This window comes from Strix aluco, chromosome 2 (assembly GCF_031877795.1).
Source record: "Strix aluco isolate bStrAlu1 chromosome 2, bStrAlu1.hap1, whole genome shotgun sequence".
Classification (NCBI taxonomy): domain Eukaryota; kingdom Metazoa; phylum Chordata; class Aves; order Strigiformes; family Strigidae; genus Strix; species Strix aluco.
The window spans coordinates 14,108,402-14,135,201 of NC_133932.1; the positions used below are offsets into that span (position 1 = coordinate 14,108,402).

Below are 26,800 nucleotides of genomic sequence, written 5' to 3' on the forward strand. Positions count from 1 at the left end.
ACCTACATACCCAGGAGGCCTGGCCCTGCTCCCCAAAGCCTGGCTCCTTTGCCTTGGCACTGCGCAGGGCATGCAGTGAGGGAAACCGCTGCCTGCTCTGCAGGAGCTCCAGGCAAAGGCAGCTGCTTCACTAATCCAGGTGGATTTTCCCAGGGGATGTGTCTGACTGTGGGCAGACCTACTGTGGCCATTGGTTGGCACGTGGGGTGGTTAGTGCCTGGTGTCCCGAAAGGGAGCTCTCACCCTCACAAATGCTTGTCTTCTACACTTTGACCCAGAAATTTTGGCTAGCGGAGTGTCACTGGAGTCTTGTTAATGTTTTGGTGAAGCGTGTGTAGCTGTGGCTGTGACTCTTGGGGTTTCTTGTTGTTGCTGCCTGTGCAGCTGCTGATGGCTGAAAGGAATTCTGCAGTAGCAGATATCCTACTGTAACTTAAGTTCAAAGCAAAAAAAGGCCCATTTTGGTTAAGACACGAATCTCCTGTTTGGAGACAATAATGCGTTTGAATAAAGATGTCAGTGATTTACACCCCCAAACCAAACCTATTTCTGGAAGGCGAACTCTTGCATCGCAGACGCTCCCTGCGGCCCAGGGCAGAGGAGCAGCTGCCCCCGCCCCCCGCTCCGCAGAGACCCGCACGAACATCGTTTGGGTGGGTTGGCTGGTGCTTTATTTCCATGGTGTGCTGCTCGTTGTTGGTGTTTTGGTTTTTTGTTTTTTTTTTTTAAAAAAAGTTTACTTTCAAAAGCGCGAGCCTTAGGTGCAAGCTTCCCTTCCCTTCCCCTCCCTGCCTGCCTGCCCCCGCCCCGCCCCCCCGGGCTGCCCGTTTGGAACCCCCGGCGCTGCGGCCGGTTTGGAGGTAAACAGCCCCAACCCCTCACCTCTGCTCTGCATCCTCCCTCTCCTCCAGCCCCGAGCTCGCAGGGAACCCGCCCCGAGAAGGCCTCGGGCACCTTCTTGGCTTTCCTCTGGGCTCGCAAAGGTCCCCTGCGAGGGCATCGCTCAGCAGAGCTGCCGAGTGCCAGCCTGGCTTCCCCTCCTCCCCGCAGCAGGTATTTACTGCCATTTCCCTCCCCCCACAACACGGTGGTGGCTTGATGCGCCTGGAGTGTGGTTGCCACGTGGGTGCAGAAGGCCCTAAACCAGCCAAGGTGCCCGGCCCCTCGCCCCTGGGTTTGGTGCGGTGGGAGCGGTGCCTGGCCGGCCGGTGGGAGCCGTCCCCCCCGCAGGTGGGTGCCGCAGGGTGCACACCCGGACCCCTCGCTGCACCCCAGGAGCGCGGCCGGCCGGGGGGCAGCTGGCCAGGAGGGTGCCCTGCAGCCCTTGCCCACCCGCTCCTCGCCGGCTGCCTGGCTGTGGCACCCCGGGTGCTCCTGGTCAGCCGCGGTTTATCCAGCACTGGGTACCAGTGCCATGATGCAGCTAACCGCTGCTTCGCCACCGCCCCGGCGCAGGTCACCGTTGACACTTGGTAGCAGCAGCATTTCTGAAACCTCCTCCTCGCTTTCCCGGGGACCCCAGGGCATGCCCATCCCTCCTGCTGTGCCATTTGGGCAGGCGTGTTTCCCTACCCCGTCCTTCTCCTCCTCCTCCTGGGTTTAACGCTCACCTACTGAGCAGGTGTTGGGTTTGTGGATGTGCATTGGTTTTTCAGTGCGTGGTTTTGATGTGAAAGCAGTATGTTTCTGCTAAAGAGAAACAGCATAGCCCCAAGAGAACACACATTTTCTGCAGGGTCAGTGGCTTGCCATTTCAGCCGTGAGAGTTGCATTCAAAACCTTGGTCCAAAATAGAGACGAACCTGTTGTGCCCGGCCTCAGCAAGTCCATTTCAAAAGTACTGGTCACTTTGTTATTTTTTAAAAATTAATACATTAGTGTTTGAAGTCCTGGCTTTTTTCAGAGATTAGGTTTATTTTATTAGGTAAAGCATAGTAGAAAATAAAAGCTTAATCATTTGCTAAATCATTTCTCACTTTGTAAAGATTATTTTTGTAGGTCTAAAAGCCAACTCCTGCAAGCCTGGTAGTTGGTACCTTCCAGCGCTGATAAGTTTAAGATAAATGTACTGATTTGGTTTTCCCTAAAAGTGTCTGTTACCTGGCATTCAGACTGGGGAGGGAACATCCAAATGGAGCAGAAAAAAAACCCCAAACAACAACAAAATGAAAGACATTAGAAAAGTGGGGGTGGTGGTTGTTTTTATAAAGATTGTCCAAACTCCTATCCGACCATGCTGCTTGCATTCAATACATTTTAGTACATTTTAAAAATACTTTTTTAGTTACATACTTGAAATATCATGCATCACTTAGTTTTCCTAAATAGATAATTTTTTTTACTTCTAGCGTGTGGGGTAGGGACGATGTCACACGGCGACTTGGGCGGTTTGCTCAGCAGTGCCATTGCCCTGCATGCCACAGCCCTGGGGGTCCCTGGGTGCTGGGTGACCCCCCCGCAGACACTTCCCCTCTGCTGCCCTGTACTGCTGCCTGTGAGGGAGCGCTCTCCCGGCCTTGGCCTCCTTTTCCCTTCCCATCAGCAGAGGCCACCCACTTGAGCTCTGCATTATGAACGTGGAAAATAGATTATTTGCTGATGTCTTTTATGTATTCAAAGCCTATTATTTTGTCTTTGTCGAGCTAAATGATGCTAGTTTTCACAGAGCTTTTCCTTTATTTTTCTTTGCCCTTTTTCTTCATTCTTTTTTCTTCACCCTTCTTTCCACTTTTATCTTCCCCCATCTTTATGTGTCTTTTTACTGTTTGCTCTCTTTTTCTTTGAGTGTATTTTCTAGACTACAGCTAGCAAGTTGTAGTTTAACAAGTAGTTTGCCCTACTGACAACAATCACTTGCTGACAGCCTAACCATGATACGCTCTTAACTTGGTTTTCCAGTACCGTGGCTAATGTAGCACTCCCAGGTTTGGGTTACATACTGCATTTTAGGCCAGGTGTTGGTTGAAATACTCACTTGGCCCAGTAAGGTCCAGTCATCTGTGCTTTGTTTTCTGGCAAGCATGTCAGGAAAACCCAGTAGTCAAGATCTATCCGAAGTTTTTGTCTTTTTCATTTCCTAATCAGTTTACTCATGCACTGTAATGATAGGATCCAGTTCTTAAGTGTGTCTTTTGAGGGCAATTTTGTAGCAGACGGGGTTTGCCTTTCACTTACTTTAATGAGGACACTCCTAAAGGCTGAAGAACTCCCTGCAAAGTAAAATACTATTTTATTATATTTCTTCATGTTGTCTTTTGTAAATGAAGAGAAAAAAGAAAACTGGGAAGAAAAGCAAACAAGAAATCATTATTTAAAATAAGCCATCATTAAAAGACTTTGCAGTAGATTGCATATCTCTTCATGACTTTTCAAGCTATATTTCTTATATTATGCTTAAGTCTCATAGAAAGCTTCGTGTTCATTTAGTATCTTTTAAAACACAGTTGCCTGAAATGGTGACACAAGCACACCTGGGCAGAGTATTCCTTGCACACAATAGACGAGTTTTTTCTATGTATTGAGCGTGTGAGGTTTTCTTGTTCAGTGTAAGGTTTTCTTATGCCATCCTGTGCACTTGCTGTCTGTGTGGTTTCCATTTTAAAAGCAGATTTGGATAGAGCTAGCATGTGAAATGCCCTTACAACCATTCTTACCAACAGCTCTGAAGAATTAACTATGGCAGAATTAACTAAAAGCAAAACTAAATGATACGCACATAAAAAAGGCAAGTGAACACTAGTAACAAATTTGTTCTTCCCCAAACGATTTTTTTTTAAATTGAAGCATCCTGATACCATGCTAGTAGTGAGTGCAGTTGTTCAACATGAAGTGCTTTTTGTACTAGACAAAACCTGGTTGATTTCTTTGCATTAAAAAACCCTGAAGAATATCTTATTTCTTGTGCATGTGTGAATAAGCAGAGAAAGAGTAGAGCTGAAGTTTAAAATTTACTTTTATTATAAATTGCTTTTATTGCTCTTCAGTAGGCATGAAAGATTCACTTAAAAAAAAAACCCCCAAATTCTAAAAAGTTCTGTTTCTTTTGATGGTCTTGGAGTTTAATTTTATGTATTAGAGAACAAAGAAAGCAAACAACTCAGATCTGAGCTTAAGAGAGTAAGGAACAATTGAAAATCATTTCTGAAGATGGAAGTGTGTCATTAAAAACTAAATAGGACTTGTTGCTGTGTTGCTAAGTGTTTCATGTGGTGACAGTCTATCCCAAACCCTGCTAGCAAACAGGAGTCCATTGAGTCTCAGCATGTCTCCCATTAAACCATCACATCTTCGAAAATTAGAAAGCTCATTATTGGCTTTCTGCTGTGAAACAATAAAGAATGTATTCACTGACTGGTCAGTAGTTACTGCCAACTATTTTTTGTCCTTCATTATAGAAATATTCTGGTTCAGTTATTCAAGTGCTAAAATAAATTTATTTTTTAAAAAAACCTTTTTGTATTCAGCTAGGTGTATTTTACTGCCAGCAATCTCCTTTTGCTTTTATTTGAAAATTAAAATACCTCTTCAGCCCACTAGACCTGTGAGAACATGAACTCATTTCCCAGTCTTCTGCTTCTTTGTTGAAACAGCTTGGGTCACTGACTCCATAGCCCCCAAAACACCAAGCCATTAGTGTCATAGTTCAGTCCTCTTTTTTCTCTTTGGTATTTGTTTTTAAAGTAGTAGAGAGTTTAGATAGTGTAAAACGGAGCAGAAGGTGTGGAAAATCCACTTGAAACTTTCCCTTTGCTCCTTTGTACCAATAATCCGCATGGAGTCAGCTGAGGGCCCAGCTGCACTCCAGGAAATGTGGTTTTCAGGTAACAGGAAAACAGAAGTTTATTTCCACTGTCCTCATGGAAATGAGTGTTGCTGATGTTCAGACATTCTTCCATGGAGAACCTTCCAGCAGGGACTACACCATAGTCACAATTCACATCTCTGGGGTTTTGCTTTTGCAGGTCTTGGATTTCTTTCTAGCCTGTATTACAACATGTGCCTTACAACACTTGGTTACTTTTGAAGACCTTTATAGTCATTTTGGTGTTTGTGGAGGTAGTTTGGGGAGTGCCTGGGGAGTGCAGCTTGTTCAGCACAAGCACTAGTGGCGTTCTTGCTGACAGATCAGCCATGGGGTGAGATAGTCCCAAAATTAGGACTGCAGAAGTTGGTCACCTGTCTATATCAGGTTTTCTAAATAACAGAGGAAGATAGGAAGAAAATAAAACTTACTGAAGGTAATCAAACACTTGTTAATGAACACTTGCGTACAGTTTTTAATTGAAATAAAAGAGTATGCTGTAAAAAGCTAAACAATCATTTTTTTCCCCTGCTCCCCCTGCCATCCAGCTCTTTTCTAAGGTATCTTAATTTTTTTTTCTCTGAAGCCCTATTGGGTATACATATTTATAAGACATCCAAGAAAGCTGATTCTTTGATTAATGTTTCCAGGACCAGAAAGGAAGTAATACAGCCAGCACACACAAAAAATTAAAAAGAAAAAAAAAGTTAATTTTTTTTACTGTTGTAATATCTCTGTAACGTTTGATCTGTGTGTGCACTAAAGGTAGGTGTAGAACATCACCCTGAAGGTATCTCTTGCTGTCAGTAGATCATGACTGTCAGCCTTGACAGGTGTCCTCTGGTGATGTTATAAAGCATATGTGGCTTATTTTAAGCAAAGCTGTCCATACTTTTGTCTTGTCTTGCTGAAATATTCCTACTTTGTCCCTAGTGTCTCTCACTTTTTTGTCATCCTTAAGCTGAGAAATACCCTGTAAAATCTTGTCTGGTTTGAATTGTTTTTCCTCTTCCTAACTTCTAAAAGCCATTACATCTGCCTTAAAAGATGCATGATATTTTTATTGACACTGTAGAATAAATTAATTTTTTTGTGATAAGGTTCATAAAATCCAGTTATTGCAAACTTTGCACTTTGGGTGCTTTGTATCTTCTATAATTTTAAGCCCCAAATCCTGCAAAGACTGCCCATGAGTTGTTCTGTGACTTTCTGTGGAACTATTTAATTGCTAAGCTTAAATGCATGCTTCAGTTGCATTCTTGTAGGGTCCAAGTCCAGCTCTCTTTTCAAAAGCTTGCTGGTAGGGATGCTTGCCAGCACTCTCAGATCCCTGAGAGGGAGAAAAGGAGCTGGTATTTCTGCTTGCTTCTGTCAGCCAGCTTCCTGTCTCCCATACAAAACAAGCAGCTAACATGCTATTGATGATGTGTCAAGGGGAAAAAAAAAATCAGATAAATAAATAGAATCTGAAGAGTCTACTAAATGGATTCCATTGATGTTTTGCCATTCAACAAGTAAATAATGCTAGTAAAACTTGCACTGTCATTTAATCATATGTGCATTCATTTGACCATGGACTTGTCTAAGTAGTTACATCTTGCCAAAATCTTCCATACAAAAAAAATGAAATGTCCGTGTTAGCTGTGTTTTGCATTTGACTAGATTTATTTTTTTTATGGGACACCTTCTCTCATAACTGTGCATTGTATGTGAATATATCAACAATTATGACAGAAATGCCCATGAAGTGTGGGGAGTAGCAATATGAAAGATGAAGCAATCCAAAAGAAAACAAGTACATTACATTATGTTAGTATCCATTTTTTAAAAGTCCCATGTGATGTAATAGAGAATTAGAACATTTTTCATTATGCCAATCCTACATTTGACTGAGAGATGCATCAGCAAAAGGTGAACACAAAAAGTCTCTGAAATGTAGATCAAAACTTAAGAGAACATGAATAAGCAAAAAGGGAGAAAAAGGTTTTGGAAACACTTAAGTATTTAAAAATAGGGGCTGAAATCAAGTTTATCTGTTCATGTCATGCACGACCCACTATTTTATAGGAATGGAGAGAGATCATAGAGTATATAGCTTGACATACTTCAGAGGTGGGGGCTTCTGGGCCATGCTGTAAAAGTAGTTTGAAGTCATCTGTGGCCTCAGTCCCTCCATGAGTGGGGTTAAATCAGGAGGACTTCTGTTGTTGACCGTTGCAGAGATTTACTCTGAAGTGGAAGCAAAGAGTGACTGTGTGTCTTTCTGTAGTAAATGGTGCCTGTATAATAGCCAGGATCTGACTTACACTGTGTCTTGGATCTCCTAAATGCTTGTTCAGCATGGTAGGGTAATGACCTCTTTATAATAGAACTGCTGCTTCAGGGGGAAGACCAGGGTAAAATGGTTCACAATTTAAGAAAACAACCTAATGAACTCACTTGAATTCCTGGAGCTGAGCATATTTCAGCACTAGTATGCAGTGAGCTTTGGTTCATTTATTTAGGGGTAACTGGGTGTTCAATACCTAGCCTTCATGCATGGAAAACAAAAATTATTTGTGAGTTGGGTGGTAATAGAGAGACATAACATACTGAGAGCCCCTTTGGGACTTATAAGGTGACCAGTGCCTAGAGTTTGTGCTGCCTTGCCAAGCTCAGTACGGAGCATAGGCAGGGCCTCAGGGATGATGGAGAACACGTGTAAAATACACCATGGGATCACTTAAGTCCTGTGAAGTTTTATCTTGCTTGTCTGTTGAGGGCAACTGGCAGAGAGGTGCCAGCTAAAGGTGATGCTGTTCTGGAGACTTCAGCTGAGCTTTGTAAAGGAGGATCATGGAGCATTCTTCAAACATTAATTTAGTTTCACACTAACAAGTTAGAAGGCTACCAGTAATACTTACCTTACTTAGGATTGACTGTAGACAGAGACCGTACAATTAGCTCACCTAAATAAGTCAGTGGTAAGGGCTGGAGGAGCTGACTCCTTGTACTTTTAGTGCATTTATCCTGCTCAGAAATAGTCCATGTACTTTATTAACTACAGTAATAGGCAGATCTCTGTCATTTAACAGACTCTGAGACTTAACGAATCTTTGCTACCCACAGGAGCTGAAGTTCCTGCTCGAACAGCAACTCAGCTGCTTTTGTCGATTTGTGTCCAGAAATACCCCAAACAAAAGCAAATGGTGGTTCAGCACTTTAGAAAGACAGACAGATGGGGAGCACAGTGCAGTGTGGTACATGACGTAGGTCACAGTGGGATAGAAACAATTTCAAACTTGCATTTCGTGATACTGGATTGCAGCTTGATTTTCCACATTTCACTGTTCTTTCAAAGCCAAAGTTGTTTGGTTTTGTGTATTTGGATCCCATTTGCAAGTCTCAGACAAAGATTTAGGTGAAATAGTGTGTGTTTGCATGCCATAGAATACTTGCAGAAAAGACTGGACTTGGTTACAGAAAATGAACAGAGGTGTGAGTGCCGTGAAATCAAAGTTTAAATGTGCTCCAGGTAGGAGCAGCATGATGGGGACAGCAAAGTGTGGAGCTTAATGGCAAGCTGATGTGAAGTTACAGGGCATCCGTAACTGGTGGGAGCCAGGTACTGCTAATGAGTGGGGTGGAGCTAACAAAATCTAATACACATCTGGAAATACGCCATTTTTAAACGTAGGTTAAAATTTCTGAACCTGCTTCCTTCAGGATTCAGGTGTTTCCTCCAGCAAGCAGTGTTTTGAAGGTCCTTCAGCTTTCTGTGCTGTTGGAGTCTGCAGGGGAAGCAACTGCTTATCCACCTTTCTGGTGCACACGAGGGCATATTGCCAAAATGCTAGTGAGTTATCCATCAAGAAACACACATGGAAGAGATCAGGCAAAACCAGAATTAGTGATCGCTAAATGGGTGGGATGCATAGGAGCGTGGCCGGGCTGTAGTTGCTGTGTGAGATGGTTCTGGTGAGGCATTTGCCCCAACAGTGGCACCAGGGCTCAGGCAACTGGTGTAAGTACAGGTGTCGCAGCTTTCCCTTCTGCCACTGTAGGCTGAAATACTAGTGCTCTAGCAGGCATCTTCCAGAAAGCAGCATCTTAAAATGCAATGCGGCCTTGTGGTGATAAGGCTCAACCTTTTTTCATGCCCTCTGAGAGTCAACAACAGAGCTTTTTGTCCTTGCCTGTGGGACCAGGACTTAACCCAGCTTCTTTTGTGAGACTTGGACTATTTTTGTTGGCTTCATAAAGATCTAAGTGGCTAACCACTCTCCGGATTCAGTTTGCCTTTGATGTTTGTGTTGTTTTCTTGGAAGACCAGCCACCTTCCTGTCAGGATTGTCATTGACATTATGTAGTGTAAACAGAAGGCTACGAGGGACCAGGCTCTGTGGGCAGCACTTGCTTGCTGTGGGATTCAGTACTCAGATATGATGTGCTGGTTTTATTTATTTGTATATTTATTTGCCCCTTAGTGGGGTAGCAAACCTATTAAGCCATCCCTTAAATTGGTAGTTAGCGTGTGTTAAGCATGTATTTTTACTGAGAGGTAGTTTTGAGGTATTTTTTGGATAAGTACACAAGATAGATGTGTAAATAAATACGATTTACTTTCTGTGTGCACTTGGTTCAGCAGATGGTTTATTCTGTTTACTGTGTGGGAGCTCTTCTTGATGAGTACTTTGGAAGTGTCAGTAATTATTTCTGGTTGTTTGCTTCAAATTCGTCTATTAAAATTCACTTCTTTTAGGCAGGGATTCACATTTCCCTACTGCACCTTTTAATGGCACTTGGAAAATCCTAGCTCATAGTGTCGTGGGTTTCTGCATCAACATTGCTATATATAAGTGTGTGATTAACAGATGAATGGCTGGCGATATGTTCCACTGCTAAAAAGGGATACCCTGACATTTTCAGTAGCAAAATACAAAAAACTACAGTGGACACAGGTGTGGGAGAGTTGTGAAGTCTCTCACTCGCTTGACTAGTGAAGTGTGAGGGCTCTTCTGCTATCCTTCAGACAAGAGCACATTCGAGAGCTGGACTGGCTAGTGTCCTTGCTTCGTGCTCTAAAGTTGTATGTTGCTAGTTAATCTGGGCATTAACTGGAAATGTTAAGATTGGAAAAGATATATCCATGCTGTTGTTCGTAATTGGAATAAATCTCTATCTAATATTTTGCCAAAAACTTCTGAGTATTAGTGCCCCATATATTTGCCACTGGTTTGTTTAAGTATCTATATGATGGTCATTTATGCCTGAGGGTTTGTTGTGAACCTATGCCTGTTTTTGCATGACAGGTCACAGTAATGAAAGGCAGTAGTAGGAATAAGGATCATTCGACAGAAGGAGAAGGAACTGGGAAGCGACCAAAAAGAAAGTGTCTTCAGTGGCATCCCCTGCTTGCCAAGAAACTCCTTGACTTCTCTGAAGAGGAGGAGGAAGAAGAAGAGGAGGAAGATATTGATAAGGTAGACTTCATTGGATGCTTTGACCATAGAAAGTTAATGGTAGGTCAGATTCTCCCTAGCTGTGTTCTCTTGTGAACAAACACAGCCAATAAAAAGAAGTGTTGCTGTGCCCGTAAGGCCATAAAGGCAAGTAGCAGATAGCACAAAAAAGCGAATTGTCAGTCATGCTTCTAAAATCTTGGACAAAACTCTCTTTTTTAGAGTTAGACTGTAAGAGTTTTAATTGGATTAATAACGTGTTGCACGTCTCAATCTTGATTGCTCAAGGTGGGGTTTTGACATGGTGATTTTAATTGTTTATTTTAGGCATGAAGTTAGCCTGTGTGTGATACCTGCTTCTGGTGGCTCTGATGACATACCAAGCTAATAGTTTTTTCTTTTTTAAGACTGAACAAAAATACAAAGATTAAAAGGGAAAAAGAAGGAAAAAGTTGTCAACAATTTTTACTGTCTTCGCATGTGAAATTCAACTTATCCTCCAGAATATTGAGAGCACAGGTGGAATAATCTGTCTCTGGTTTGATGCTTGGTATTTTGTTATTGTTCAGTGATCCTGGCCTCACCCTTTTTTCATAAGGACCCCAATGTGGCACCTCACAAATACACAGTTAGACTCATCCTCTGTAACAAGAAGTGGGAATGTGTTATGGAGACGTGATGTTCCATCATGTGGATAACGTTGATATCTGCATCTCCTTGATGCCTTCCTAAGGCAGGGAGGGACAGGTCAGTGCTGTGAGGAGACTGCCTTGAGACACATACTGATAAGGAAGAGTGACCTTGACAAGGATAAGGAGCAGCAAGGAGGAGCCTGATACTCTTGACAGTGCTTTCTGTTGACCTCACAGGTCACTTCCACAATGTGGTATAAAATTAGCAGTATTGCAGTTAGGTAGGAGATGTTTTTCTGTCTCATGCAGTAATTTGTTCCATTCAGTCAGAACCAGTCTTCTGTGGTCCATCCCTTGTAGGAATGATACACTGGCCTGTAAGCGGAGAGGGCATCTTTTGGCGGTGTATTCTGTTGAGATTTGCCCTCTGTCTCTGACTGGGCAGCTGTGCAGTGGCTGTGCTGCAACACAGCTCACAGGCTGAGTAATATGTGGCAGGAGATGGGCAAACAGCTGTTACCTATGCACTTACCTTCCTGTGTGTTCTGTAGTTTCACATACACGTGATTGAGGTCCAAGGTAGCTCTGCTTGCCTCATCCCACTGAGATGACTTCTAGGTTGTAGGAGGGGACTAGGAAGGATGTCCTCCCTCCAGCCTCTTTAGGACTGTTACTAGAGAATGGTCCTCGGCTTAGAAATCTAGTCCATTTGCAAGTTAGTTTGTCTTGCAGAGAGCATGACTGAACCTTGGACTGTCAGGTGAGGAGGTTTGGTGTAGAACTCTGGGTCTTCTGGATGGAAGGGATGGCTTTTGGAGACAGCTGTGTGTATCCGTGTGCGTATCCCTCGTTCACACGCAGCATACACAGACTCTTAGTCTCCATGAGAAGCGTGGAAAACTGAGTTTGCACCCCTTCCCTTTCGGTTCTGCTAGGTGCCACTCCTTGGCGCTGATGGTTTAGAGCAGGATGCTGATGAAACCGAAGATGACGAGTCCTCAGAGCAACGAGCTCGCCGACCAATGAACGCATTTCTCTTGTTCTGCAAACGCCATCGCTCGCTCGTGCGAAAAGAACATCCTCGCCTCGATAATCGTGGCGCAACCAAGATCTTGGCAGATTGGTGGGCTGTTCTAGATCCAAAAGAAAAGCAGAAATACACTGACATGGCCAAGGAGGTATGTTCTGTCTGAATGGTGGATGTAAAGGGAGTTCATTACATATTTCTCTGTCGTCTGTTTCTCTGTGTACTAAATGTTTTCTGTGGGGTCTTTCTCTTCCCTGAGATCCTCAGCTTCCCCAGTGGGATTATGGTGCCCAGAGCAGCTGCTGTTCTTTCTTTGATTCTCTTGGTCCTTTGGACCAGAATGAAAAGAAATTGGTCTGTGTACACAAACTGACCTGGCTCTAGTAGTCATTGGTACAAATATGTGCATTCTGTGGTAGGTACTACCTGATAATTCCTGCAGTACCAGCATTAAGACGTGGATAATGTGTGGATTGCGGTCACTGAAAACAGTAACACAGTTCAGTGTCAGCCACTAGTGACACTTAGCTCAAGCTATGCATTTGCTATTGATAATACAGATTGCTATTATAATACAGGTGGACCAAACAAAAATATAGTCAACAAATGTAGTCCCTTTTTACCTTTGATGCTAAAGAACCTAAAAATTATTAGTGTTTCATGAAGTACTCACCCTGTGTACCAGTTTCTGGTAGAGCAACCTTTGGTGAGGCAGAGTCCAGTACCCAAATTGGAGAGCAATACATAGAGTCCTTCAGCTGGGAGCAAGGAAAAGAGATTTATCCCCATATTTCACAAAGTATCTTTACGTCACTACAAGAAGTACAGATAGCTGTGAAATGATTGGGGAAACTATTATCCATACCGGCCCTGTCACCCGAAGTTGTCTGTTACTGTTAGCACATGTATGTAAGGTCTGGCTGTTCAGTAGTTCGTGTGAGCTTGGAAAGGTCCCCAGAAAAAAAATGAAGTGTTCTGCATGGCAGGTCCTTTTAGAAGCAGGGTCTATAGCACCTCTGTAGTTCCCATCTGTGACATGGTGTTGAAATACTTGAGTCTCAGCTTTGTCCAACCATTCCTGGTTTGTTCTGCATTCCCACTTACAAATTAGCGAAGCTTCTTGAAATGTGTGGGAAAAGGGCGATTAGGAGATCCAGTACAGATACAGAGGAAGGAGAGATGAAAAGAAATAATTCTTTGGAAGAAGCAAACCTGATGTGACTGTATTTCTCAGCCTTTTGTCTTGCTGAAGGAAATTCATTCATTAAAAAGGAAAATAATTGCAGAACTTCTGTATAAAGTGACAGATCTGAAACTACTAATCATATTGTTGTAGAAGTCATTGTTCCTGTAGTGATTTATTTATTTTTCTTGGCGTGAAGAACAAATTGCTTATTCAACGTCAAAGCGAAACAATAAATCCAAGTAGTTTACATCATTACAACTAGTTCCAAGAATGTGCAAAGAGAGATAGCATATAATTTTTATTCTTTAAACAGGTGTATATTACAACAATAATGAGCAGCTATAATGTGCTACTGAATATATTTGGGCCTTCTTCACCAACAGCCCTATTCTGTGTGTGTGGATTGCTTGTTTTGTTTTAACATTCACTTCTGTAGTTAGGCTTGCCACTGAGACTGTCTAAAAGATGTTAATGTCAACTCCAGTGTGAACCGTTTATCGGTATTTTTCTTTTTCCTTAGGAGAGCTCAATTTAAAAGTCAAGAATGTGAATGCCTTTGGAAGGACATGAAATTACTATTGTACCAATAATCTTCTGTTTGAGTAGCTATATGTATAAGTTCACTGGGGTTTAAAATACAGTGGATGAGCTTCTGTTACTTAAATGTAGCTTTTCAGAGCCCTTTGACTTCTGATTTTCACTTCATAGCCTCTAGCCACTGCCCTGGCAGGGCACACATCTCTTGTGTCATATCCACTGCCCCCACAACATATCTTGTGTACCCAGAGTATCTGAAATGCTCTTCCAGAGGTACGAATGGGCCTGACAGAAGTGGTCCCTACTGCAGTGGCTACAACCCCTGTTTTAGTCTTGAGAATGTTTTTACTACTTGAAGCCATAGCTTACAAAGCCAGTTAGCTTAGATCAAGCATTGAGCAAGAAGTTTTCAGTTTCTTACCTGCTTAGTACCAACAGTGATGCTATCTCAGCAGTGTGCAAATCAAGACATTTGTATATTTACTTACATATGTCTAGCTATATGCAAGATCTAGGGTTTTGGAAGATAGTGAGGCACCCAAACTTTTTCACAAGTGGAATTAAGAGAAGTCTCCTAGTGGGTTGGACATCTATCCCTAATTCCCACCGAGAGGATAATCAGGTCTATAGTTCATTACGGCACTTTTGGTAAATTCCATTATGTACCTGTCTGCACCTTGGGAGTGCTTTAATTAGCTAGAAAAACTGGCCCCATGCTCCCTCAATTTTCAATCTTGTGGTTTATGGTCGCTTGGAGCAACACCTGCCCTGGAGACCTCATGCTTTACCTGCAGACCTCGGTGTCAGCTTCTGCTGGTGTGTTCTTTAGGAGCAGCCTTTCTATTTGTATCCTGCAGACTTCCTAGATTTAACTTTGAAAGTTTTATTATCTAGAGTATAAGCTGAGTAGCTGATAAATACTCCCAAGTGGAACCACAAGCATCCCTGCCATTTGCTAGCATTTCCCTTCACTGAGGGAAAAAATGAATTCTGGCCACTCATAAATATGTTCCAGCATTTTTAGTACTGCAATAATAGGGGTAGTGTTCTTCTGTTAACTCTTACAGGGCTTACGGGGAATATTCAGCTGCTGTTGAAAATACCCAGTGAGATTATTATTGCTCAAGCCGCCTTTCCCTTGCTAGAAAACACTTCATTTTTAAATACATCCTTGCATTGGCAAGATCCAGGCAGTTGGGATTGTTTCCTCTAGGGACCAGCCTGGTAAATCCAGGCTGCTGCTGTTCAGTAGCAGAGCTGAACACATCTCCCTGTGAATGCTTGGCCAGTGGTTTCGCAGGTACAATCAGCACGACTGGGAGGTCCTGTCCTTGTGATGCTGCTGCTTTGGCAGCCGCCTCGGGGTAGGAGGGGACAAATGTTCTGGCTTGCTGGCTGGAGTCTGGCAAGTTCACTGGGTGACATATGGACTGTAACGTGTAATGCGAACCCTGCGTCCTTCAGGAGTGAAAAAGGAGTGTAGGATTTTCGGGGGATTTTCTTTTTTTGCTTAGATCTCTAGGATTCATGTGATATTTGATAGCCAGTTGATGGGATTTAAGAATATGTTTAACGTTAAGCACGTGCTAACTGCTATGCTGAGGTGTAGCTGGAATCCACTTGAGAGCTCCTGTGCCCACCACACTGGGGAAAGCAAATCTTTTTTTATTTGGTGATGAAACCAACTCAGGGAGTTGCACTGAAGCACAGCGCTTTCTTTAACCTCAGCTCTGGTGGCACTGGTCCCACTGTGTAACACATCCTTCCCCAGGCTTTCACAAAACAGAAATGATACCTCAGACTTACCCTACAAACGTACCCTATGCTTTTTTATCTTACCTGGAACTTCAGGACATGACCCCGCCAGGCTTTCCCTGCCATTTGTGTGGGAACCAAGGCATTGTCTTTGCATTCCAGGTTAAGGACTGACTTTTTTTTTTTTTAAAGCAACTTTGGAGATGTCCTTAGGTTGTCTGTGTTAAGTTGGTTTACTGTGCAGTTGGTCGAATGGAGGAAAACAGTGAACTCTGCTGTTGCCTTTGACATTTTTGCATTGCTGTGAGCTCATTTAAGTACTTCTCATGACTTGGCAAGCAGAATCTATCCCTTCATTTTGGTTCTTGGTCTACTAGTCACAAAAATGAAATCCTTCTGAGATTTGGATTAGGCCCCCCATATGCATTTTATAAAACTACTTCTTGGCCATTGTTTAACTTCTTACATTTTTGTTTATCTTGAGTGTTAAAACTGTGAAAGGGGCTGTGTGAGACTGTGAAAGTTGTCCTCCCTCAGTTTGCTCCCTCCCTTTCAGAGAGTGAAGTTAATGTTCACTTCTTGGCTTTGCAGAGGAAAAAAATCCATTAATACACCAGCTCACTTGCATTGCTCTTGTTGGAAACTGATTAAAAGCTTACCACTGCCTTGTCACACAAATGGCGTGTGTTCTGGTTCTCATTTGATGGGCAGCCTGTCAGCTTGTCAAATTACTCCGTAGGATAATTCAATTACTCAGAGCAACAATGCTGATCTGCAGAACTTACATACCTTGTTGCTAGCGATTCTGGGCTTTTCACTCTGCAGGCTGGAAACATGATTTGTGAGTGGGCTGTGGCTTTAACAATGGAAGGCAAAGCTGCTTTGCTGTGTATTTCCTTTCCGCCTCCTCCCTTACCCCCTCCCCTTCCCTTCCCTCCACCAGGCTATTTTTGTGGTGTACAGAGCTCCCAAACGAAACTGAGGGAAGGGGAAAAGGGGCGAGGTGAGAGGTGTCGCAGTCCTTAGTTTGCAGATCTAATTCAGAAGATACAGCCTGTATGTGGGTCAGCGGTCCCTGCAGATTTTTATTATTTATAGCCATTTCTATAAATACAGGACTTCACACAGCGGGTTCACACGGTGCTGTGCTGCTTATAAACTGGAAGGTTTTTATCCTTGCTACAGTCCGGAGATAGCAAATGCTGGCTGATAGGTTAAGATGGAAATGAAAGTAAGAGATACACATGCGATGGTGGTCCTGCCACGAAAGGCATGCTGTTTATTGATCTGGGAAAACACTGCAGTGACTCAGTTGGAGGACAAGGTTTTTGGTGCTATTTCTGTATGTGATACCCAAGGGACTTTTTTTTTCCTTTCTGCGTGTGTTTCCGTGCAGGCATGTGCATGAAACATAGGTGCTTCTCTGTGCCGGAACTGGGACTGATGACAGCTGGGTGGGTGGGAACATGTGTAATCACGGAAGAAAACTTCCTGCAGCTGCCCTGCCATGTACTTCAGGATAAAACCGCTCTTTTGATTGTTTGCCGCCATCGAGAGCTACCTAGTGCACAAGGAGATACTGGGTTCCTTCTCCCTGCGGTGAGCACTGGTACTTACTGGGTAGGCTCCCACAGCAGCCAGTGCTGTGGGCCCCTATCATTTGTTAGGCAAATATTTGCAGCTGGAATGTGTGGCATGTTCCACTGATCCGCCCGCTTCCACTTTGCGTAGCAACACATCTAAAATACTGAAATGTGCTCTTTTTATTGCTGTTAACATTCAAAAATCTTGTTCTGGTCTGGTCAGCAAGATACTTGGAAAACGTTGTTGTTGCATTTTGTGAATAAAATTAGGTCCCCATCCTTGCCCCTACCCCCCAAACTGTGTAGGATCCAGACCTTTTCCCTCACCCCCTATGTGTAGTCTGGCTTCATTCCTTTTGCAGCCTCATACCAAGAAGATAGCAAACAACTGAGATGTGTGCTGTGTGCTCAAGGCTAAAGAAAGTTTTAAAAGGTCCCAGTTTATTTTATACAGCCATGCAGCGTGGTACGTTTTGGAAGGAACACTGGGATGATATATCAGAAGTTACTGAAAATGAGGTGATACTGGTAGTAGTCTGGTTTTGGTGCCTGGTTTGGGAAAGCATACAGTCAAATGTTCTAAAATACAGACTATTAGAGAAAAATGAGTGCAAGGTAAGGAGCGTTATGCTGTATTTCTTAATAAATGTATGTTTTAATTTCATTCAAACTAGAACATAAAGATTGTACCTGCAAAAAAATTCAAATAGCTTTGTTTCTCAGAGATCAAGCATACAAGCACTGGGGAGCAGTTTGCAGGCTCAGAACTTCAGCCTGCTCTGGGTGGTAAACCCTCAGGAGAGGAAAGAGAAAACCCACTTTTTTAAATACAGCTCTACTTATCTTAATATTTCTTATTATTAAAATTGTGTTGGCGGTCAGACTCTAAGCATGTGATTAAACTGTTAAAAAATCAAGATTTAAGGATTATTTACTGTATTAAATCCTCTTACACGCAGTGCACTCTATTGCCCTGTGGATAGTATAATATCATGACTGGCATGACTGGTAACTTTCCTTTTCTTTTCTAGTACAAAGATGCATTTATGAAGGCAAATCCAGGATATAAGTGGTGCCCCACAACGAACAAACCTGTGAAAACGCAAACATCCACTGTCACAAATAGGAAAAAACTATGGGCCTTTGCATCCGACTCCACAAAAGACATACCAAGCCCGAGGAAAGGGAGTAAAAGTGAAGAAATGCCACAGCTTAACTTCGGGATGGCAGGTGAGATTTCCATCCATGTTACTCAGACATAGCGTCCTCGTTTTGTTTGAGGATGTGATAACAGTTTTGGTACAGTAGTGCAAATACCTTTCGTGTCTCAAATTAAGTTGCCAAGACTCTAGTTAAACCTCTGCATAGCAGCTTCCTAAAACTCCCGTAGTGCATGATTACTTTCAGGAGTCCAGTCCAAATCTGTGGCATCATAGCCCATGCTCCGTTTGGGGTCCAGATTTGATTAATTTTTAATTCTGGCTTATCTGCTGGTAGAGACTTCCATTTTCTAGTCAAAAAGGAAAATGCTGATTGTGTGCATTCTTTTGCTCTTCCACAGACTGTTGTACTATGTTTACTAATTTGCTGTTTACAAAAGTAATTTATGGGTGTCTATGAGATTGGAGGAGTTCACGTTCTTGTGGATGAATGTTGGTGGAGCTAACTTTTTGCATTTAGATCAAGAGAAGTGTAATTTAATTTCACTTAAAATACGCTCTTTTGCCCGTTATACCTTGGAGGGGCAGATTCTAACCTTTTAAACTTTTTTTTTTTTTACAAAAATCAAATCTGTAAACAAGCGTAGGTGGAGCACCTGAACTGGTGAAAGGCAGATAATCTCTCACTGGTATCCACAAATAGCAGAACTGTTGTAATCATGACCTTGAAATACAGAGACGTTAATGTTAAATACTGGCAGCTTAAGAACCTAACAGTCAAGGTAGAAAATAATTTTCTCCCCACCATCCTTTTTTCTTTCTTTTTTTTTTTCTTTTTTTGCAGTTTAAAGTTTCTAATTTTATAAATACTGAAATATTTGAAACTTTGTTGTATCCTGTGGAGTTTGACAAGTGTGTGGCAGATAGGACTTTTTTTGCTTAGAGAGATCATGAGTTGGAGAGTGGAAAATGGTTTTATGGAACAAGTGTAAAAGGATAAAAAGGGGCAAAAAGGCACGTACACCTTTTGCTAGTATAGTGGTATGAAAATTCCTGTAATGACATTTCTTCTGGCTATGAAGGGACTGTGAAATGTGATCAAAATAAAGTTTTTCACACTATATAGTTATATGGGAGACCAGTTCTAAAAATTGCTAGCCCCTTCATCCCGTTCTGCTTTTACTGTCAGAGGACTAACTTCTATGCTCCTTGAAGGTTTATTGACTTAACACAAAGAACAAGTAATAGGTCTTAGTCTACCTGTCTGCCATCACCCACCGCTCCTGCAGGGCTCTTCAGATGTAGAGTTTCTGAGTACAGAGAGATCTTGAATCAACACCTGTCAGAACAGAGAACTTAAGAATTAATTAGAAACTAATCTAATCCGTTGTTTCATCTATAGAGCTATTCATTTCTGAAGAAGGCCCTTTTGTGCTTGTTGTGGTTTGAGCTCAGAGAGGGCAACTGAGCACCACGCAGGCGCTCACTCCTTCCCCCCCCCGCCAGTGCTGAGGAGGAGAAAGTAAAGCAAAAGTCTCAGGAATATAGATAAGGACAAGGAGGGATGATCCATCCGTTATGGTCACAGGCAAAAGACAGACTTGTTAGGGGAAGTAAAAAAGAACATAAATTTAATACACTAACAACAAGGACACTTAACGGTAGGACTGTGAGAAGTGTTACCACATCTTGAAAACACCTTCCCCCTTCCCTCCCTTCTTCCCAGGCTCAGCTTTGCTCCCGATATCTTTACCTCCTACGCCTCAGCGGTGCAATGGGCAGGTAATGGGTGCAGTCAGTCCTGCTGCTTCTTCCACCTCAGGGGAGGAATTTCTGGCATTCCTCCCCTGTTCCAGCACAGCTCCCGTCTCACAGGACAGTCCTCCACAAACCAACTCCAACATGAGTCACTCCCACGGGTGTGTGGGTCACCCCCGCCTGTTGCAGTCCTCCCAGTGCCGAACTACAACAGCAGGGGCTTCTTCCTATGGGGTCCCGGCCTCCTTCGGTGCAGTCACCTGTCCCAGCGTGGGTCCCCACACAGGCCACAAATCAGCATCTGCTCCACCGCAGACCCCCACGGGTGGCAGGGTTGGGGTGGCCCTGCCGTCTCACCACGGGGTACAGGGAGTCTCTGCTCTGGCACAGCTCCCCCCTTCTCCTTTCTTCCACTGACCGCGGTGTTCGCACAGATGTTCTCCTCACAACTTCTCCTCACAACTCCCACCACTCCTCCCAGGTTCCCCTTCTTAAATACGTTATTGAAGCACGGCTGATTGGCCCGGCCTTGGTGCAAAGGTCGGTCCGACTTGGAGCCAGGGGAGCTTTGAGAAGCTTCTCACAGGGGCCACCACTGTAGCCCCCTCCCCTGCTACCAAAACCCCCCACCATTCACTCAAACCAGGACAGTGCTACATGTGATTTAATTTTTTTATTTATTTTTTTTTACTGCAGACTTGAGTCAATCAGCATAGTAATTCCTAGGGGTCTTGCTCCAGTCCTCATGCCAGTGAAGGCTGGCTATTTCTTGAGTATAACAATAGCTCATAAAATAACAACAGCTTCTGACAGATATTAACAGCGTCCAAATCATGACAAGTCTGTCATGCCAAATGGATTACTGTTTTGTCAACTGTATATCAGTTCATGCTAAATACATGTTGTTGCATTCTCCTCTCCTTGACTTCATGTGACAGTTCAATTCAACTCTGACTCGTCTATCCAGGACAACCTCTTTTAAAATCCAGGCTGTATACCAGCTGAACCACCTCAGAAATGCTTTTACCTTTGAAATGCCACTGACTGTCTTACATCTTCAAGGCAGATAGCTTCCTTAGAACAAGTATTATATGATTCCAGGATCATTCCAGGAAGTCTGTTTTACTTGTTGGTAGTTGTTAATCCTGTCTTGATTGCTTTTTACATACTACATTTCATTTTGGAAAATGTAATATATTGAGAGTAAGATCTTCTGTTCTTTAAGTCACACACAGGCCATATCTCTCCTTTATTTTTGGTATTCCAACAATAACCACCCCACTTTCAAGTCTCTCATGTTGACCTATTGTTGTGTCAAGAACCTGAGGTGTGGCACCAGCATTGGGCTTCTGACCTGCAGACCCACTAGTGGTGTCGTTGCTCATCCAGCCTGGAAGCTGTAATTGAGCATGTTTTTCTCATGACATGGCTTAGCTGTGATCTGTTGTAGGGCATGGGGCAAAGACAACTCCTGTTTGCAGGTGAATGTGGCCATTGCAGAACCTACCCTCACAACTACGGAGCTAAGTGAGCAATAGCTTTGTTATACAAATGTGCAAGATTCCCAATACTTTAACATTTCTGCATCAGAAGAAAACCATCTGAGCCAAAAAGCCTTTTAGTGAAGCAAAGGGTAGAAGAAATGACACTTCCTAGAGCAGGCAACATCCTGACAGAGACGCAAGTTTTGGTTTTTACAAAAAAGCTTGATTCTGCACCCAGGTAAAAGTTAGTTGAAGCTCATACCTGCTGTCCTTTTTTCTGCTTAGTTCTTCCTCAGTTTGTTCTTTAACTGAAAAATTGCAATGATGAACAAGCTAGCCTGCTGAGTATCTAACCAGACCAGCACTAACAAAGTATGTCATTCCCAAATAGTGAGATGGTTTTAAGTTTCATCAGTATTAAAAGCTGTTGAGAAAGTCACGAATTGCCTCCCATTCTGCAAGTCAAATGTGTGTGCTGTTTTCTCACTACTGTTGATTTAACTGTAAAAATCGCTTCAAAATAGCACTTTAAATTCTTAATTCTTCATACCAGTAAGTTCTTAGTGCCATAAGAGAAACATTGTTGTGCTGAGAAGGCACTATAAACATATGGCAGTGTTTGCATATGTACATTTTTGCCTTCCCTTAGATGAAATTATTTTGTAATTTGAAACCTTAGTGGAAGGAATTTTTTTTTATCATGATCAGACGTCTAAGCACCAGCCCTCTGCTACAGCTGCAGCATAAGTGTTCAAGTAGTTCAAGCACCAAATTAAACTTCCACTTTCCACTTAGCTGTCTTTTTTTTTCTCTTAATTTTTATATTTAAATAAACAGTTTAAGTATTTGCTTACTTGGGGAAAAAGAAGTCCTATCCTTGTCCTGTTACAATAAGCTACTTATTTGAAGGGCAGAAAGCTGAGACCACCAAGAAGATACTTAGAAGAGGGGGAGAATTTTAGAGCCATAAACTGGGTGTTCTCCAGTTGGCCAAAACTGAGGAGGGGGAAGCACACCCACAGATGACTAAAGTGAAGCACAAGAGAGTACCTGGGAGCCATCAGTGTGATGTGGGCATAAGAAAGTGCTGTACTGCAGTGTGTCAGGCAAAGTGTTTTCAGGAACTGTAGAGAAGAGTTAATGCCATTGGACGAGTGCAGCTCATCTGACGTGGTTGCCCTCCTGCTTCTTCACATACAAGAAAGATGAACTCCACCTGGAATAACTGGAGAGGAGAGCTACAGGGATGGCTGGGACCGTGGGAGATGGACATGCTTGATGACATCAGGAGGTCTGATTTGCTTAGGCTAGGAAAACAAGAAGAATAGGATGATTCCTGTAAACACAGAAGAGGGAAATACCATTTAGGGAGAACAGTTATTTAATCTTAAATATGTGGGCACCAGAAAAAATGTGTACCACCTGCCCCTGAGTAAATTTAAGTGAAAACTAGAAGGAAGTTCTTAATGCTTAGAAGATTTGGGTTCTGCAACAGCCTTCCAATGGGAATAAAGTAGAAAGCAACCAGCCAAGCCCTTATTGTTTAATATGGAGCTCAGTAACTTTGGGCCTGGAGATCTCTTCCCATCTCTCCTTCCTCCAAGTTAGCTGCCTGCTCAGGCATTATCTTTCAAGATATATGTTCACTTGTCACTTCTTAATTGTTCTGACGTCCTCGTTTGAAGGACTGAACGGTTTCTGATCAAGTCTTTTGATGGCAAAAAGTGCTCTTCTGACAGGATTGCTTCACTTACAAATTGTGCTTCGGTACTTGCTGGCCCTTCCCATTTTCTATCACCATTTCTTCAACCACTTCTTGTTACTAGATCCTACAACTCTGATAGTGCCTTGTCTCTTTGTGGAAACTTAATATCTTTTGTTCCCTTTTTTCTTTAAAAGTAAAAAGTTTTTTTTATAAAAAAACAACTAAATGTATGTGTTTATTATGGTAAAGGAAAAAATTAGTTCCAGTTGAACATTGGGTTGGAAGCCAGATACTATTTAGGCTGTGTTTTTAAGATAATGAGCCACTATCCTTGAGATAGTGGATGGGCCTGGTTTATTCACATAGCTTTCCTCTGCTTCTATTTACTGCTGTTTTAAGAGAGTATTGAAAAAACTTGACAGGGGATTTCCCAGTGGGCATTTTGGTTGCAACTGTTCCGCATCGAAATTTGGCATAATAAAATGCAACCAAATGGATGAGGCCCGTTGGCCTCCATTCCAGGGAACCATTCTGGGCACATGTAATTTATTCTTGTAGTGAGAGTTCTCGTACAGTTCAGTGAAAGGAAATTGGAAAACGTTGAGTGCATGCTTAGTGAAACCTGGGGAGTTACTTATCGTTGGTGTCCATCATTACTGTAGTTGGTGTCTCAGCAATACAGCAAGGATAATGTTTCCCTTTCTCTCACATTGTGGCTGTTGTGCGAGACATTTGGGCCACAGACTGGCTCCCTCTCTCTACGTAACACTCAGTTAAAATCAGGCCCCTGCATTGCTTCCGAGGCAGTCCCCCAAAAATCAGACATTTAGTCTTCATAATGATGAAGAGCAACCGCTGTTCTGCATGGAAAAGCCGCTCCATGAGTAAAGCAGTGTCAGTGTTCATTGCCTTCACTTCTTATTGTCGTTTTCCGAGCTCCTGAGGTGCGGGAAGCCTGGAGCATCAAATACTTGGAGAAAGAACATATATATCTCCATTTTACTTTCCTCAATTATATATTGTATTGGTAGGGCAACAAGTCGGCGGGCAGCTTGCCTGGCCAGTGCTTGAGCTGTTTTGGCAGAGGATCAAGTGCTTCTTCATGCTTCAGAGTTGTCAGGCTGGCACTTTTCACCACTAAATGCAAATCTAAATTAAAGCTAAATGAAAGATAGAAGTTTTGCTTCAGAGCTTGATCATGTCATTTTGTTCCATCCTTTTACTTGTTCATTGGCTAAGGAAGGGAACCACTCCCTCGGTAGGAGCATTCATTGAGTGATAAGCATGTGTGATATTAGAGCATCTTTGTGTATATTTATGTATGAGATCATTACAGTTCCTGTTTTAAAGATATCCATCTCTGTAGTACATAAAACCTTTGGCAGTAAAATTGTGAATTCACGCAATGGGGTGTTAAGCACACAAATCCAATTAAATCCTTCAAACAGCTTTGAAAGCCTCTCCCAGAGGGTACAGAAATGGTTATTTGTGATTCTCCTGAACTGCCTTTTATGGCAGCTTGCTCGGAGTGTCTGTGACAAGTAGTCTTCTGGGGGTTTAACACTGCAAATGGTAGGTTCTTTAAACAAGCAAATGAATAAACTTAAGACTTGGTTTTACTCTTTTAACAGACCCTACACAAATGGGAGGCCTGAGTATGCTGCTGCTAGCAGGGGAACATGCCCTGACTGCACAAGAGGTAAGGAACTCTCCTCTCTCTCTTACCACAAGCCCTCAGTTTAAAGAGAGCTCTGAAGAGGAATATTTGACCAGTGGGAAATGAATGTAAGATACATCTTGAGTAACCTCAGGTGGGACAGTGGCTGTGAGCCCTGTGATACGAGTCTTCTATCCCAACTGTGAACGTAGAGGTTGGGTCCAGTTTTTATATCGGATCAGTGTTAACTTTGCTGAATGAATATTTGATAAGACCAGGGAAGTCTGCCCCATGAGAGGATATTGTCTTAGGCAGAAGGGTTGACATACAGTGACTGTGTTAACAAAGAGGTGGTTTGCAAGGTCTTCTGGGCAAGGATTTCATGTGCTTGTGCAATGCCTCACAGAACTGTGGCCTTGGCACTAATAGCAAAATAAATACCTGGTAATTTCCATACAGTCAGTGTCATTGTATATGCATTCTGAAACCTTGCAAGTGCTAACAGGTAATCAAAGTATTGCAGTCTGCTCCTATTCACTAAGTCTTTATGTCTAAAAAGAAATTTGTAGTTCAGTTGCCATCACAAACATTGTAGTTTTATGAAGGAGTCTAGTAAAGAAGAGCGTTCCTGCATATCTCCAGTAGTGCAGAGACCTCTGGTCTTTCTTCAGACTGGTTATTATTTATGACCTGTTTTTTGGGCCAGCTTTGAAAGTTATTCAAAAGGTGGTTTGTATGGTGGGTAAAATAGGTAGTCACTGCCATAAATCTCTAGCCTGAAAAGAACAGCAATAATTAACTATCTATATGTGATACCCCCAAATGCAAAACGTGTAGTACATTCAAGATTAATTGCTCCTGTACTCCCAAGGCTCCTCAGTGCTTTGCACACCAGTTTGAGAAGTGGAAGTCTTCATGCAGATGTGGGTACTGGCTTTCTGTGCTGCAGCGTGAAAAATGAGAAACACCTAGGGTAAAGTTGGCAGAGAAGTGCAAGGAAATTGATTATTTTCTGCTAAATTAGAATGTCCTGTAGTTTGCAAACTTTGAGTCTTCCGGCTTGGAGTTTAAAAACTGTTTTTACTATGCTGCTATGTTTAAATGAGAGGGAAGGTGTATTGTCACAGATAATCAGTTCCATTAAGAAGGGTCTTTGCTGTGACCGTGTGAGTTGAGCTTTCTTGATTTTATATGAAAAGTGCCTCAATTAGTACGATTTCAGATGGCAGTGAAGGAAGAAAAATCTACATGTGGATTTAGAGACAATTCAAAAGGGATGTTTTGTGATTGTTTTAGTATATGAGCTTTTTTTTGATCGGGACTTTTTTTTTGAGCAAAAGGACATTTCCAATGCACCTACATAAACCCATTTTTTTCTGATAGAAGCATGCAATATGGCTTGTGATGTAATATTTACTTTATGTATACACTATATTATGCTGTGCTTTTTTCAGCCTGTAGTCTTCTTTTGAAACCTGGCCCTCCGCATCAAAGAGGCAAGCTGTGTAATCTGCTTTCCCCCAAAATGTAGAGCAAAATAACTGTCATAAATACAGCCTGAACAAAATTAGTTGAGGGATTTGTTGGCTGTTAAAATCACAATGGGCCAGAAGTTACCTTGTACTTACTAATGAGTTACCGTACTTTAATTGACGTACACTGTCTGAGGAGCAGGTAAGTGTCAGAGCACTTTCCCAGGGAACAAAAATGCACATCTCTGGTTCTTTCAGAGGGTCCTCTATATAAAATGCATCCTCCAGAACAATCTGGGTGCTTGGTATTCTCAAAGGGACCCAAATGGACAATGTTTAGTCATCCTAACTGCGTGTCAGCAGGAATTTAGTCTCCAGCTGTGTTTCTGTGCACTGGAAAACTTCCTCAGTTTCTTCATGTGGCAGCTGTGGTGTGTCTTCGATTTTTCTTTGTTTCCTTTTGATTCAGTGTTTCAGTGGTGATTAGATATGGAGCAAATATCTTGTGTTCCCCAAATGCAGTAAAGATCCTAAACCTGTTTAGACTTGGGTAACTGAACAGCACTTGTGGCTTCCCATCCTTGGGCATGTGGACAGAGAAG

The 26,800-nt window shown here is 42.5% G+C and overlaps 1 protein-coding gene across 21 annotated transcripts in view; it reads left to right on the forward strand.

The window, feature by feature from the left end:
* The window catches only part of BBX (BBX high mobility group box domain containing), a 149,284-nt gene that overhangs the window by 74,379 nt on the left and 48,105 nt on the right, over positions 1-26,800 (forward strand). For 19 of the 21 annotated variants that reach the window (XM_074811633.1, XM_074811556.1, XM_074811604.1 and 16 more), the window contains 4 exons: positions 10,093-10,263; positions 11,810-12,052; positions 17,994-18,192; positions 24,701-24,768. In XM_074811633.1, coding sequence (XP_074667734.1) covers positions 10,102-10,263; positions 11,810-12,052; positions 17,994-18,192; positions 24,701-24,768 — 672 coding nt within the window. In that variant the 5' untranslated portion in view covers positions 10,093-10,101. The remainder of the gene's footprint in view (positions 1-10,092; positions 10,264-11,809; positions 12,053-17,993; positions 18,193-24,700; positions 24,769-26,800) is intronic. The other 2 variants (XM_074811671.1, XM_074811662.1) reach the window with 1 other exon arrangement.